Source organism: Lepidochelys olivacea (assembly GCF_965140295.1).
Source record: "Lepidochelys olivacea isolate rLepOli2 genome assembly, chromosome: 3".
Lineage (NCBI taxonomy): Eukaryota > Metazoa > Chordata > Testudines > Cheloniidae > Lepidochelys > Lepidochelys olivacea.
In genome coordinates, this window is record NC_140413.1 from 18,462,696 (window position 1) to 18,475,921 (window position 13,226).

The 13,226-nt window shown below is 43.9% G+C and overlaps 1 protein-coding gene across 3 annotated transcripts in view; it reads left to right on the forward strand.

Annotated features, from left to right (window-relative positions):
* The window catches only part of ATAD2B (ATPase family AAA domain containing 2B), a 173,179-nt gene that overhangs the window by 91,999 nt on the left and 67,954 nt on the right, over positions 1 to 13,226 (forward strand). For all 3 annotated transcript variants that reach the window (XM_084624746.1, XM_084624747.1, XM_084624748.1), the window contains exons 17-18: positions 8,163 to 8,295; positions 12,322 to 12,508. In XM_084624746.1, the coding sequence (XP_084480872.1) occupies positions 8,163 to 8,295; positions 12,322 to 12,508 (320 nt within the window). The remainder of the gene's footprint in view (positions 1 to 8,162; positions 8,296 to 12,321; positions 12,509 to 13,226) is intronic.

Below are 13,226 nucleotides of genomic sequence, written 5' to 3' on the forward strand. Positions count from 1 at the left end.
TCCCTCCGTCAGAGCAACGGCAGACAATCGTTCCGCGCCTTTTTTCTGTGCGGACGCCATACCAAGGCAAGCATGGAGGCCGCTGAGCTCATTTTGGCAATTAGGAGCACATTAAACACCACACGCATTATCCAGCAGTATATGCAGCACCAGAACATGGCAACGCGATACCGGGCGAGGAGGCGACGTCAGCGCGGTCCCGTGAGTGATCAGGACATGGACACAGATTTCTCTGAAAGCATGGGCCCTGACAATGCATGCATCATGGTGCTAATGGGGCAGGTTCATGCTGTGGAACGCCGATTCTGGGCTCGGGAAACAAGCACAGACTGGTGGGACCGCATAGTGTTGCAGGTCTAGGACGATTCCCAGTGGCTGCGAAACTTTCGCATGCGTAAGGGCACTTTCATGGAACTTTGTGACTTGCTTTCCCCTGCCCTGAGGCGCATGAATACCAGGATGAGAGCAGCCCTCACAGTTGAGAAGCGAGTGGCGATAGCCCTGTGGAAGCTTGCAACGCCAGACAGCTACTGGTCAGTTGGGAATCAATTTGGAGTGGGCAAATCTACTGTGGGGGCTGCTGTTATGCAAGTAGCTCACACAATCAAAGATCTGCTGATATCAAGGGTAGTGACCCTGGGAAATGTGCAGGTCATAGTGATGGCTTTGCTGCAATGGGATTCCCTAACTGTGGTGGGGCTATAGACGGAACCCATATCCCTATCTTGGCACCGGAGCACCAAGCTGCCGAGTACATAAACCGCAAGGGGTACTTTTCGATAGTGCTGCAAGCTCTGGTGGATCACAAGGGACGTTTCACCAACATCAACGTGGGATGGCCGGGAAAGGTCCATGATGCTCGCATCTTCAGGAACTCTGGTCTGTTTCAAAAGCTGCAGGAAGGGACTTTATTCCCAGACCAGAAAATAACTGTTGGGGATGTTGAAATGCCTATATGTATCCTTGGGGACCCAGCCTACCCCTTAATGCCATGGCTCATGAAGCCGTACACAGGCAGCCTGGACAGTAGTCAGGAGCTGTTCAACTACAGGCTGAGCAAGTGCAGAATGGTGGTAGAATGTGCATTTGGACGTTTAAAGGCGCGCTGGCGCAGTTTACTGACTCGCTTAGACCTCAGCGAAACCAATATTCCCACTGTTATTACTGCTTGCTGTGTGCTCCACAATATCTGTGAGAGTAAGGGGGAGACGTTTATGGCGGGGTGGGAGGCTGAGGCAAATCGCCTAGCTGCTGGTTACGCGCAGCCAGACACCAGGGCGGTTAGAAGAGCACAGGAGGGCACGGTACGCATCAGAGAAGCTTTGAAAACCAGTTTCATGACTGGCCAGGCTACGGTGTGAAAGTTCTGTTTGTTTCTCCTTGATGAAACCCCCCGCCCCTTGGTTCACTCTACTTCCCTGTAAGCTAACCACCCTCCCCTCCTCCCTTTAATCACCGCTTGCAGAGGCAATAAAGTCATTGCTGCTTCACAGTCATGCATTCGTTATTCATTCATCACACAAATAGGGAGATGACTACCAAGGTATCCCAGGAGGGGTGGTGGAGGAGGGAAGGAAAATGCCACACAGCACTTTAAGCACAGCACTTTAAAAGTTTACAACTTTAAAATTTATTGAATGACAGCCTTCTTTTTTTTGGGCAATCCTCTGTGGTGGAGTGGCTGGTTGGCCGGAGGCCCCCCCACCGCGTTCTTGGGCGTCTGGGTGTGGAGGCTATGGAACTTGGGGAGGAGGGCGGTTGGTTACAGAGGGGCAGCAGTGGCAGTCTGTGCTCCAGCTGCCTTTGCTGCAGCTCAACCATACACTGGAGCATACTGGTTTGGTCCTGCAGCAGCCTCAGCATTGAATCCTGCCTCCTCTCATCACGCTGCCGCCACATTTGAGCTTCAGCCCTCTCTTCAGCCCGCCACTTACTCTTTTCAGCCCTCCACCTCTCCTCCCGGTCATTTTGTGGTTTCCTGCACTCTGACATTATTTGCCTCCACGCATTTGTCTGTGCTCTGTCAGTGTGGGAGGACAGCATGAGCTCGGAGAACATTTCATCGCGAGTGCGTTTTTTTTTCTTTCTAAGCTTCACTAGCCTCTGGGAAGGAGAAGATCTTGTGATCACTGAAACACATGCAGCTGGTGGAGAAAAAAAAAGGGACAGCGGTATTTAAAAAGACACATTTTATAAAACAGTGGCTACACTCTTTCAGGGTAAACCTTGCTGTTAACATTACATACATAGCACATGTGCTTTCGTTACAAGGTCGCATTTTGCCTCCTCCCACCGCGTGACTACCGCCTCAACCTTCCCCCCTCCCTGTGGCTAACAGCGGGGAACATTTCTGTTTAGCCACAGGCAAACAGCCCAGCAGGAATGGGCTCCTCTGAGTGTCCCCTGAAGAAAAGCACTCTATTTCAACCAGGTGACCATGAATTATATCTCACTCTCCTGAGGATAACACAGAGAGATAAAGAACGGATTTTGGTTGAATGCCAGCAAACATACACTGCAATGCTTTGTTCTACAGTGATTCCCGAGTACGTGTTACTGGCCTGGAGTGGTAAAGTGTCCTACCATGAAGGACGAAATAAGGCTGCCCTCCCCAGAAACCTTTTGCAAAGGCTTTAGGACTACATCTAGGAGAACCACAAATGCCAGGGCAAAGTAATCCTTTCACATGCTTGCTTTTAAACCATGTATAGCATTTTAAAAGGTACACTCACCAGAGGTCCCTTCTCCGCCTGCTGGGTCCAGGAGGCAGCCTTGGGTGGGTTCGGGGGGTACTGGCTCCAGGTCTAGGGTGAGAAACAGTTCCTGGCTGTCGGGAAAACCGGTTTCTCCGCTTGCTTGCTGTGAGCTATCTACAACCTCCTCCTCCTCATCATCTTCTTCGTCCCCAAAACCTGCTTCCGTATTGCCTCCATCTCCATTGAAGGAGTCAAACAACACGGCTGGGGTAGTGGTGGCTGAACCCCCTAAAATGGCATGCAGCTCATCATAGAAGCGGCATGTTTGGGGCTCTGACCCAGAGCGGCTGTTCGCCTCTCTGGTTTTCTGGTAGGCTTGCCTCAGCTCCTTCAGTTTCACGCGGCCCTGCTTCGGGTCCCTGTTATGGCCTCTGTCCTTCATGCCCTGGGAGATTTTGACAAAGGTTTTGGCATTTCGAAAACTGGAACGGAGTTCTGATAGCACGGATTCCTCTCCCCAAACAGCGATGAGATCCCGTACCTCCCATTCGGTCCATGCTGGAGCTCTTTTGCGATTCTGGGACTCCATCATGGTCACCTGTGCTGATGAGCTCTGCATGGTCACCTGCAGCTTGCCACGCTGGCCAAAGAGGAAATGAGATTCAAAAGTTTGCGGTTCTTTTCCTGTCTACCTGGCCAGTGCATCTGAGTTGAGAGTGCTGTCCAGAGCGGTCAGAATGGAGCACTCTGGAATAGCTCCCGGAGGCCAATACCATCGAATTGTGTCCACAGTACCCCAAATTCGAGCCGGCAACGTCGATTTAAGCGCTAATCCACTTGTCAGGGGTGGAGTAAGGAAATCGATTTTAAGAGCCCTTTAAGTCGAAATAAAGGGCTTCACTGTGTGGACGGGTGCAGGTTTAAATCGATTTAACGCTGCTAAATTCGACCTAAAGTCCTAGTGTAGACCAGGGCTAAGAGACAAACCAATTTGTTTGAGCATAAGCTTTCGTGAGCTACAGCTCACTTCATTGGATGGATGTAGTGGAAAATACAGTGGGGAGATTTTATATGCACAGAGAACATGAAACAATGGGTGTTACCATACACACTGTAATGAGAGTGATCAGGTAAGGTGAGCTATTACCAGCGGGGGGGGGGGGACCTTTTGTAGTGATAATCAAGGTGGGCCATTTCCAGCAGTTGACAAGAACGTGTGAGGAACAGTAGGGGGTGAAAATTAGTTTTACTTTGTGTAATGACACATCCACTCCCAGTCTTTATTCAATCCTAAATTAATGGTGTCCAGTTTGCAAATTAATTCCAATTCAGCAGTCTCTCATTGAAGTCTGTTTTTGAAGTTTTTTGTTGAATTGCCACTTTTAGGTCTGTAATTGAGTGACCAGAGATTGAAGTATTCACCTACTGGTTTTTGAATGTTATAATTCTTGACGTCTGATTTGTGTCCATTTATTTTTTTACGTAGAGACTGTCCAGTTTGGCCAATGCACATGGCAGAGGGGCATTGCTGACACATGATGGCATATATCACATTGGTAGATGTGCAGGTGAACGAGTCTTTGATAGTGTGGCTGATGTGATTAGGCCCTATGATGGTGTCCCCTGAATAGATATGTGGTCACAGTATGTGGATTTTTCAGTCTTCTGAGTGACTTAGTTATACTGACATAGGCTGCTAGTGTAGACCAAGTGTCATCCAGTTAAGCCAAAGAAAAGATTGAATGTTAAATACAGTCTGCATAAAAAGCAGCAAAATCCATTTTGATGTGGAAATGGCAGAAGTGCTAAATGACTTTTTTGTTTCCGTTTTCACCAGAAAGGTTAGCAAAGATTAGTAGCAACTGGACGTTTAATATAGTGGATGCTAGTGAAAATGAGATCGGATCAGAGGCTATCATAGGAAACAAACAAGTGAAAAATTACTTAGACAAGTTAGATGTCTTCAACTCACCAGGGCCTGGTGAAATACATCCTAGAATACTCAAGGAGCTGACTGGGGAGATATCTAAGTCATTAGCTATTATTAAGGCTACGTTTTAGTCATGGGTATATTTAGTAAAAGTCAAAGAAAAATTCATGGCCCATGACCTGTCTATGACTTGTGCTATATACCCCTGATTAAATCTTGGGGGGTGGGTGGTGCAATGGGGGGTGGCCCGGGGCATGCTGTGGGCACTTGGGGGAGTGGCAGTGTACAGCCCAGGACCCCCACTGGTGCTGGTGTGGGGGCGGAGCTGGCAGCCTCCCTACCTGGCTCCATGCCTCCCTGAAGTGGCAATATCCCTTTCCCTCAGCTCCTAGGCAGAGGCATGGCCAGGCAGCTCTGTGCGCTGCCTCTTCCACCAGCGTTGGCTCCACAGTTCCCATTGGCCTGGGAGCTGAGGTATGTCCCCGTTTCCGGGGACCTCCCCCGCAAGCTAAGCACTACCCAGAGCCCTCACCCCCTCCTGTGCCCCAACCACCAGCCCTGAGCGCCCTCTCACACCCAAACTCCTGCTGCTGCTGCTGGGGAGGGGGGTGCGGTGACCCAAGACTGCCCCAGCAACAGCCAGTGTGGTTAGCCCAGGGGCTGCCTGAGCTGCTCAGGCGACCCCCAGGCCAGCCTCATCGGCCCCTACAGAAGTCCTGGAAAGTAACAGAATCTGTGACCTCTGTGACAAACTTGCGGCCTTAGCAATTATCTTCAAAAAGTCATGGAAGAGAGGAGAGATTCGAGAGGACTGGAGAAGGGCAAATAGTGACCTTCTATAAAAAGGGAAATAAGGACAACCCGGGGAATTACAGACCAGTCAGCTTAACTTCAGTACCCGGAAAAATAATGGAACAAATAATTACATAATCAATTTGTAAACATCTAGAAGATAATAAGATAAGTAACAGTCAGCATGGATTTGTCAAGAACAAATTATGTTAAACCAACCTAACAGCTCTCTTTGACAGAGTAACAAGTCTTCTGGATAGTGGGGAAGTGGTAGAGATGGTATGTCTTGACTTCAGTAAGCTTTTTGATACCGTCTTGCATGAGTTTTTCATAAACCAGGGAAATACAATCTAGATTATGGGTGCACTCTAAGGTGAGTGAATAACTGGCTGGAAAACTGTTCCCAGAGAGTAGTTATCAGAGGTTCACAGTCATGCTGGAAGGATTTAAGAAGTGGGGTCCGCAGAGATCAGTTCTGGGTCCTGTTCTCTTCAATATCATCATCAATGATTTAGATAATGGCATAGAGAGTTCACTTATAACCTTTGTGGATGATATCCAGCTGGGAGGGGTTGCAAGTGCTTTGGAGGATAGGATTAAAAATCCAAATGATCTGGACAAACTGGAGGAAATGGTCCGAAATAAATAGGATGAAATTCAATCAGGACAAATGCAAAGTACTCCATTTAGGCAGGAACAATCAGCTGCGCACACACAAAATGGAAAATGATTGCCTAGGAGGGAGTACTGCAGAAAGGGATTTGGGGGTCATAGTGGATTGCAATCTAAAGTATAACAATATTGCAAAAAAAGTGAACATTGTTCTGGGATGCATTAGCAGAAGTGTTGTAAGGAAGACAGAAGAAGCAATTCTTCCACTCTACTCTGTGCTGATTAGGCCTCAAGTGGAGTATTGTGTCCAGTTCTGGATGCCCAAGGTGCACAAATTGAAGAAAGTCCAGAGAAGAGCTACAAACGTGATTAAAGATCTAGAAAACATGACCTATGAGGGAAGATTGAAAAAATTGGGTTTGTTTAGTCTGGAGAAGAGAAGGCTGAGAAAGGGACAGGATAACAGTTTTCAGGTACATAAAAGGTTTTTACAAAGAGGAGGGAGAAAAATTCTTCTCCTTAATCTCTGAGGATAAAACAAGAGGCAATGGGCTTAAATTGCAACAAGGGCAGTTTAGGTTGGACATTAGAAAAAACTTCCAAACTGTTACAGTGGTTAAGCCTGGAATAAATTGCCCAGGGAGGTTGTGGAATCGCCACCATTTGAGATTTTTAAGAGCAGTTTGGACAAATACTTGTCAGGGATGGTTTAGATCAAGAGTGGCCAAACGTACTGACCCTCCGAGGCAGTTACAATAATCTTCAGAAGTTTGAGAGCTGCAAGACGTGCACAACCTGCGCCGCAGGGCAGCGCCTGTCGTGATGCGGGGCTTCTTCTCTTATACACCCCAGCTGGGCTAAAGACCCAAGACCTCCCTCCCTGCAGGGCAGAAGCCATTAATCCCACCACAGGAGAAAAACCCCTAGTCCCACCACCCCGCTGCAGGGCAGAAGCCCCTCGCTCCCCCTTGCCCAGTCTTGTAGGTGGAGCATGGTGGGAGTATGGGGGAGGCTCTGGGAGCCACAGTTTGGCCGTGCCTGGTTTAGATAATACTTAGTCCTGCCATGAGTGCAGGGGACTGGACTAGATGACCTCTTGAGGGCCCTTCCAGTCCTACAGTTCTATGATTCTACATGTAATAGTTTTAAATATTGTGCTCATATGCCACATTCCAGTTGATTGTTAGCATAAGTAAGTGATGTCTAGAATTGCTTTTCTCTGTTTGAGTTTGAATGACAGCTACTTGGTATATGCTTGCCAGTTTAATTCCAATTTAACAATGTTGGTTTTCACTTTGTCATCCCTGTTTGTCTTGAATTAATTTGGAATGTAGATTTCCAGTCATGCTGAATCTTCTACCAAATGACTTTTCTGATTGGCTCCATGTGTTCATGGTTTTTCAGTTTACTTTCTTGAATAGTCTTTCTTCTCTGTTGTATTCAGTCTTTAACTTTCATTTAAGAAGCCCTGTATAAAAGATAGTTAAATTCAGTAGCTGAGAATGACTTGTTGTTGAAGGAATCAAAAATAGATTAAGACCCCAGGATATGAAAACAAAGTTGACTTGAATTGACATTGACCATTTTGATATTCTTTGTCAAATTTGTGTGATAGAAACATGTTACCAAACATAAGTTGTCTGCTTTATTGCTAGGAAAAATACTGAAATATGAAGTATACTTCTGAAATTTTGGGGGCTTATTTATTATGCACAATTATGCCTAGTCAAAGGAAGTTCAAATCAATAACTTAACGGTTGAATCTGGCATCAAAATAAATCAAGAGGAAGCATTTTGTAATGAGTTAAACCAGCAATTTTATTTATTGTAATACACAGCTTATTTTTGTATCTTTATGATTATGAAAATGGCAAGGTGCTTGATGGTAAAAGGGCATTTGAATTTCTGACTAAACTCTGTATTTTAACACATTCTTGGTAGTACTGGTTACTGAAATCACGTGTAGTAATTTTAGACATACCTTCTGATATTTAGACATATTCTTCCCACTTCAGGTAGTATATTATTAAACTTTTTTTAACCAAGAAACTTCCAATGTCTTTTTGTTGTTTGTTGAAGTGTACCAAGAGGTGACAGAACTCTAATATTAATAAACATCTTATTTTGAACAGATGCACCAAGTCTAATATTAGACGATAGCGAGGATGAAAATGCTTCATCAATTTTTGAGACAGGCTGTCACTCAGGATCACCAAAGAAACAATCGTCAGCTGCTATACATAAACCCTACCTTCATTTTACAATGTGAGTATATGCATTTCGCTGTGAAATTCATAGGAGATCTGAAACTCTAAGGTCATACACTGCTGTTTTGCACTTAGAATTCAAAGAAAGGGTTTATAAAGGTGCTTCATGGCAACATCTTCATATTTATATCTAAATGTGCTTAAAATACCAGGATATGTTTATGGAGAGATTTCTGTGTTGAAGCCTTTATGAGCAATTTTCTAAGCCATTCACACTCCTGTGAAGTAGTAAGAGTGCATAACTGAGCTGGTTAAACCTGTTTTGCATACTGAGCTCTATTTAGCTTGAAAGTTCTCCTTAGTTTAACTAAAATCGTTTAAATGTTTTATAATGACTTTGTGGTATTACCACCAGCCTATGGGTATTCGAGAGTAGTGTTTGGCCTTTGGTCCATAGCATTTTAAGAATGTAATTTCCATGTTTAGCCCCTGAGATATTTTTCAGACATTAGCTATGAATCTAAAATCTATGAATTTAAACCTGAATCTCCAGCTGTTTTAGTAAGGAAGCAAACATGCTGGTGCATTTTGGAAAATATGAAGTGTGCAACATATTGGCTGCTTTTTCTTACTGAGATGTACTATTGAGCTTCAGTGTACCAATATCAGTTATTTATATATGTTTATTGCATTTAAATCTGATACTACAAATTAGTTTGTTTCAGGTCAGATTTCCTTGTACACCTCTACTTCAATATAACGCGACCCGATATAACACAAATTCGAATATAACGCAGTAAAGCAGTGCTCTGGGGGTGGGGATGCGCGCTCTGGCGGGTCAGTGTGTCTGGCTCCGACACGCTGCTCTGAGTGGCTTGTTAAGGGTGCCGGGCCGGGGCTGAGGGGTTGGATAAGGGGCAGAGGGTCTTGGGGGGCGTAGGGGTTGGATGGTTCGGAGGTTCTGGGGGTGGGGCGGTCAGGGAATGGGGGCGTTGGATAGGCCATGGGAGTCCCGGGGGGCCTGTCAGGGGGCGGGGGTGTGGATAGGGGTCGGGGCAGTCAGGGGACGGGGGGGGTGTTGGATGGGTCAGGGGTTCTGAGGGGTCAGTCAGGGGGCGGGAAGTGACTATTAATAACAGAAATGCTCGAGGCCAAAGCAAGTTCGATATAACGTGGTTTCACCTATTACACAGTAAGATTTTTTTTGGCTCCAGAGGACCGCGTTATATCAGGATAGAGGTGTATTTCAAAAAGCCTCCTCTTAATTTTTTCCTCATTCTGTGTGTTTTTCAGTGCTTTTTCTAAGGAAAGTTGCAGAGACATTGTAGGTTAGAATTTGTGTATTAAATTTGGATGAAACGCAACTGTTTATTAAGATGGATGCAGCAACAAAAACCTAGAAATGTTAATTTTAATATGAATTGTTTAGAGTAATATTTTATATAGAGTCTGTTGATGCCTATTTCACTAAAGAAAATGTGAGGCCAGTCAAGATAGAGCCATCTTGTGGAAGAAAGAAAATTTTTATTTCTGAACAGTGATGATTAAACAGTATTTGCAGTAACATGAACTTAAAAATAACTGATTAGCTTAAAATGGGATCTTGCTGTTTCCCTCAAGGTACATTGTCAAGCACTGCCGGCCCAAAATTCAGGTTTCAGCTGAAACAAAAGAGAAAAAAAAAAGGACACATTTTAACTAATTTTTAAATTTCATTTTACATTTTTTTTTGATGGATGGATTTATGACCTTCCCCATCAGATCTGTAAAGCGAAAGACAAGTTTTGTGTATAATGCGTGGCAACTAGAAAGTGATTGACTCAAAACTTAAACCAAGTAAAATTGAGTAATCTAGTTTCACTCTTCAGTCTGAATGAATTTTAAAGAGTAAACAGAGTAATAAAGAGAAAATTAAATTAATTTTAAAATTTAGCTTTCAAATCAAGTAATACTAATGGGATGAGACACTGCTTTAAACCCCTTCCCCCCCCAATACCTGGCTAGATTCCTTTAAGATTTTTGCCCTTCAACAAAAATACAGAGTAATTTGATAGACTCACATTTGCAACCTTTAAAGGAGTGTGTGTTCCCAACTGGAAGCTAATTTGTATGAAGTTTGCAATATACTGTATATACTCATTCATTAGCCCGTTCGTTCGCCGACCCCCCAAGATGAATAGGTACAAATAGTAAAAACTGTATGACCCTTTCATAAGCCGACCCTATATTTCAGGGGTTGGCAGACTTTGGCTCCTGGCCCGTCAGGGTAAGCCGCTGGTGGGTTGGGACATTTTGTTTACCTGGAGCGCCCCACTTCCCCCAGTTTCCATTGGCTGGGAACAGTGAACCGCGGCCACAGGGAACTGAGGAACTCTGTGCCTGCAGATGCTCCAGGTAAACAAAACGACAATGTATTAGATATTCAATTCAATGATTTCATAGAGTTTAAAATCATCAAATTTTGGTGTAGGTCTGTTTATAAGCCGACCCCCGCTCTTTGATGCGTCACTTTTTACCAAAAATATTCGGCTTATGAACAAGTATATATGGTAAATATTAAACTAGATACTAGACCCTAAATCAGTAAGGTGCTTCAGCATTTTCGTAAATCCTTTTAAATTGATGGGACTTAAGAATGTACTTAACTTTTAAGAATGTTCTTAAGTGCTTTGCTGAATCTTGGGGTCTTGGCAGTTACAAATGCATTGGCATGAAATAAACAGCCCCTGTGCAATATTTTTAACTCTGAAAACTGATGAGTCAATTTCACTTTGTTCTTAGAGCAGACAATTACTTAGATAATTTTATATCTTCACCTACTATCACTTAACCCCCCCCAGAAAATAAACAGCAAAACTTCCTTTTAGAGAGCTGACAGGTACTTCAAAGGATGAAAAATATTGTCTTTTTGGTTTTTCTGGGCTGCTAAAAAGTAACCTTTGTTAGCTAAAGCCTTGCTACACACATGACTAAAGCTAGTGTTTATATCCGCATCCGATCCGCAATCCACAAAAATTATCCGTGGATTTGCAGCGTTCTACTAACGGCTGCACAGGGCTATGCCAAGCCCCCAACCTCCTATCGCTCCCCACTTCTCCCCAGAGACCTCCTGCCCCACAGCCTGTTCCTCCCCTATTATATTTCCTTCCCTGCTCTGGACAGGGAGTGTACAATCCTGGGCCCTCGTATGCAGGGCTGCCATCACAGTGCGGGGTTCAGACACTCCTATGCAGCTGTGACGGATCTAACGCACACAGACCCGGCCGGGACAGACAGTGGCAACAACTACTCTCTCCACAACGCTTTCCCTTGCTGCCTGCTAGTTTAAAGTACAACTACACCTCTTTCAAAGTGGTTCTTGGCTCACTCCCTTCTGAGAGTTATAGTTTCCCTCCTCCATCCTAGCAAGCTGGGGACTACAACTCACAGATTTCCCAGCGGACTATTGCCACATATTGCAGCCCGCTGCTGCGTGATTCAGAGAGCCAAGCTGGAGCTTGAGAGCTGGGTGACAGCTGCTCCATTTGGGCGGGTGTGTAGAGCTCTGCACAGATACACAATTTGTATCTGTATCCAAGCTGCAATCCGCAAAAATGCAGTACTCTAAAGCGCATTTTTAAACACATGCAAACTCTTGTGTGAACCTTTAAATGGCTTTAAGAGTGATTATATTGATTTAGCTTCTCTTGGTAAGGAATAGATTTAAGACAGTTGATTATAATCTAGGATTGCATCATTTTAATAATACCCACACAGATTTTGCACTGATTAATTAAATCAGTTTCTAATCAGTTACACTGTTGCAACTGTGTGTATAGACAAGACCTAAGGTAATCAGTGCTGGAACTGAGGCATGCCAAAGTTAGCACAGTACAATCATTGTAGGATCTCCAGTAGAAGATCTCTATTATCATAATAGTTGACAGGTTTCAGAGTTGAGATGACATTTTAAAAAAGTCTAAAAGAATTAAAATTTTAAAAATTACTAAATAAAAGCTGAAACACCAGGAACTCTGTATAGATAAACATATATGTATACATAATGATGCATGGTGATATTTTTAAAATATTACTTCTGTTATAGGTCTGCTTACCACCAGCCAACCTCTTATAGGCCAAGATTACTGCTATCAGGAGAGAGAGGTTCTGGTCAAACTTCTCACCTTGCTCCAGCACTATTGCACTCTCTTGAAAAATTCTCTGTACACAGGCTAGATCTGCCAGCACTTTATTCAGTTAGTGCCAAAACACCTGAAGAATCATGTGCACAGGTGAGTCTACATAATATCTGAGCATCATAGAGCATTGATGCCAGCTCTGGTTTTATTCAAGCTTATTTCCAATAAAGTATGATATGCACAATTATGGTCTTTTGGATAAAAGACAGTGTGCATGTGCCATTGCAAGCTAAAGCAGAGGAACATTCTAATATGCTAACATTAAAAACCTTTTGTTAAAGTTTTTATAGTTTTATAATTAGGAATTCTGATTTTTCTGTTGATGCTGCATGTAGATGGCAATGACACTGAATGTGTAAACAGTTTTATCTGTCTTGGTAGTCGGATAACAGCAGAAGGTTCAATATCTGAAGAAGTCATATGTTAGATCAGTCTCAAAGTCCTGCTTGGGCAGCAGGATGTCTGTGTGACAACTAAGACAAGACATGTAGTCAATTCTGTGTTGAACATTCCTATGTGGAGCAGAACAGAGCCGTTAAAAACAGTTAAGGAGAGTAAACAAAAGTTTTCATAATCAGAAGTTATGGTGTATTCTTGATGTCCGTTTGTTTGATTTTTGTCACAAATGAGAAAATATTTGACTGATCCTGGAGATTTGCAGTCTTGCATCAGGTGAGAACAAAACTGCAATAAGAAAAGGAGTACTTGCGGCACCTTAGAGACTAACCAATTTATTTGAGCATAAGCTTTCGTGAGCTACAGCTCATTTCATCGGATGCATACAACTGCAATAGTGGGGTTATGTCTAGCA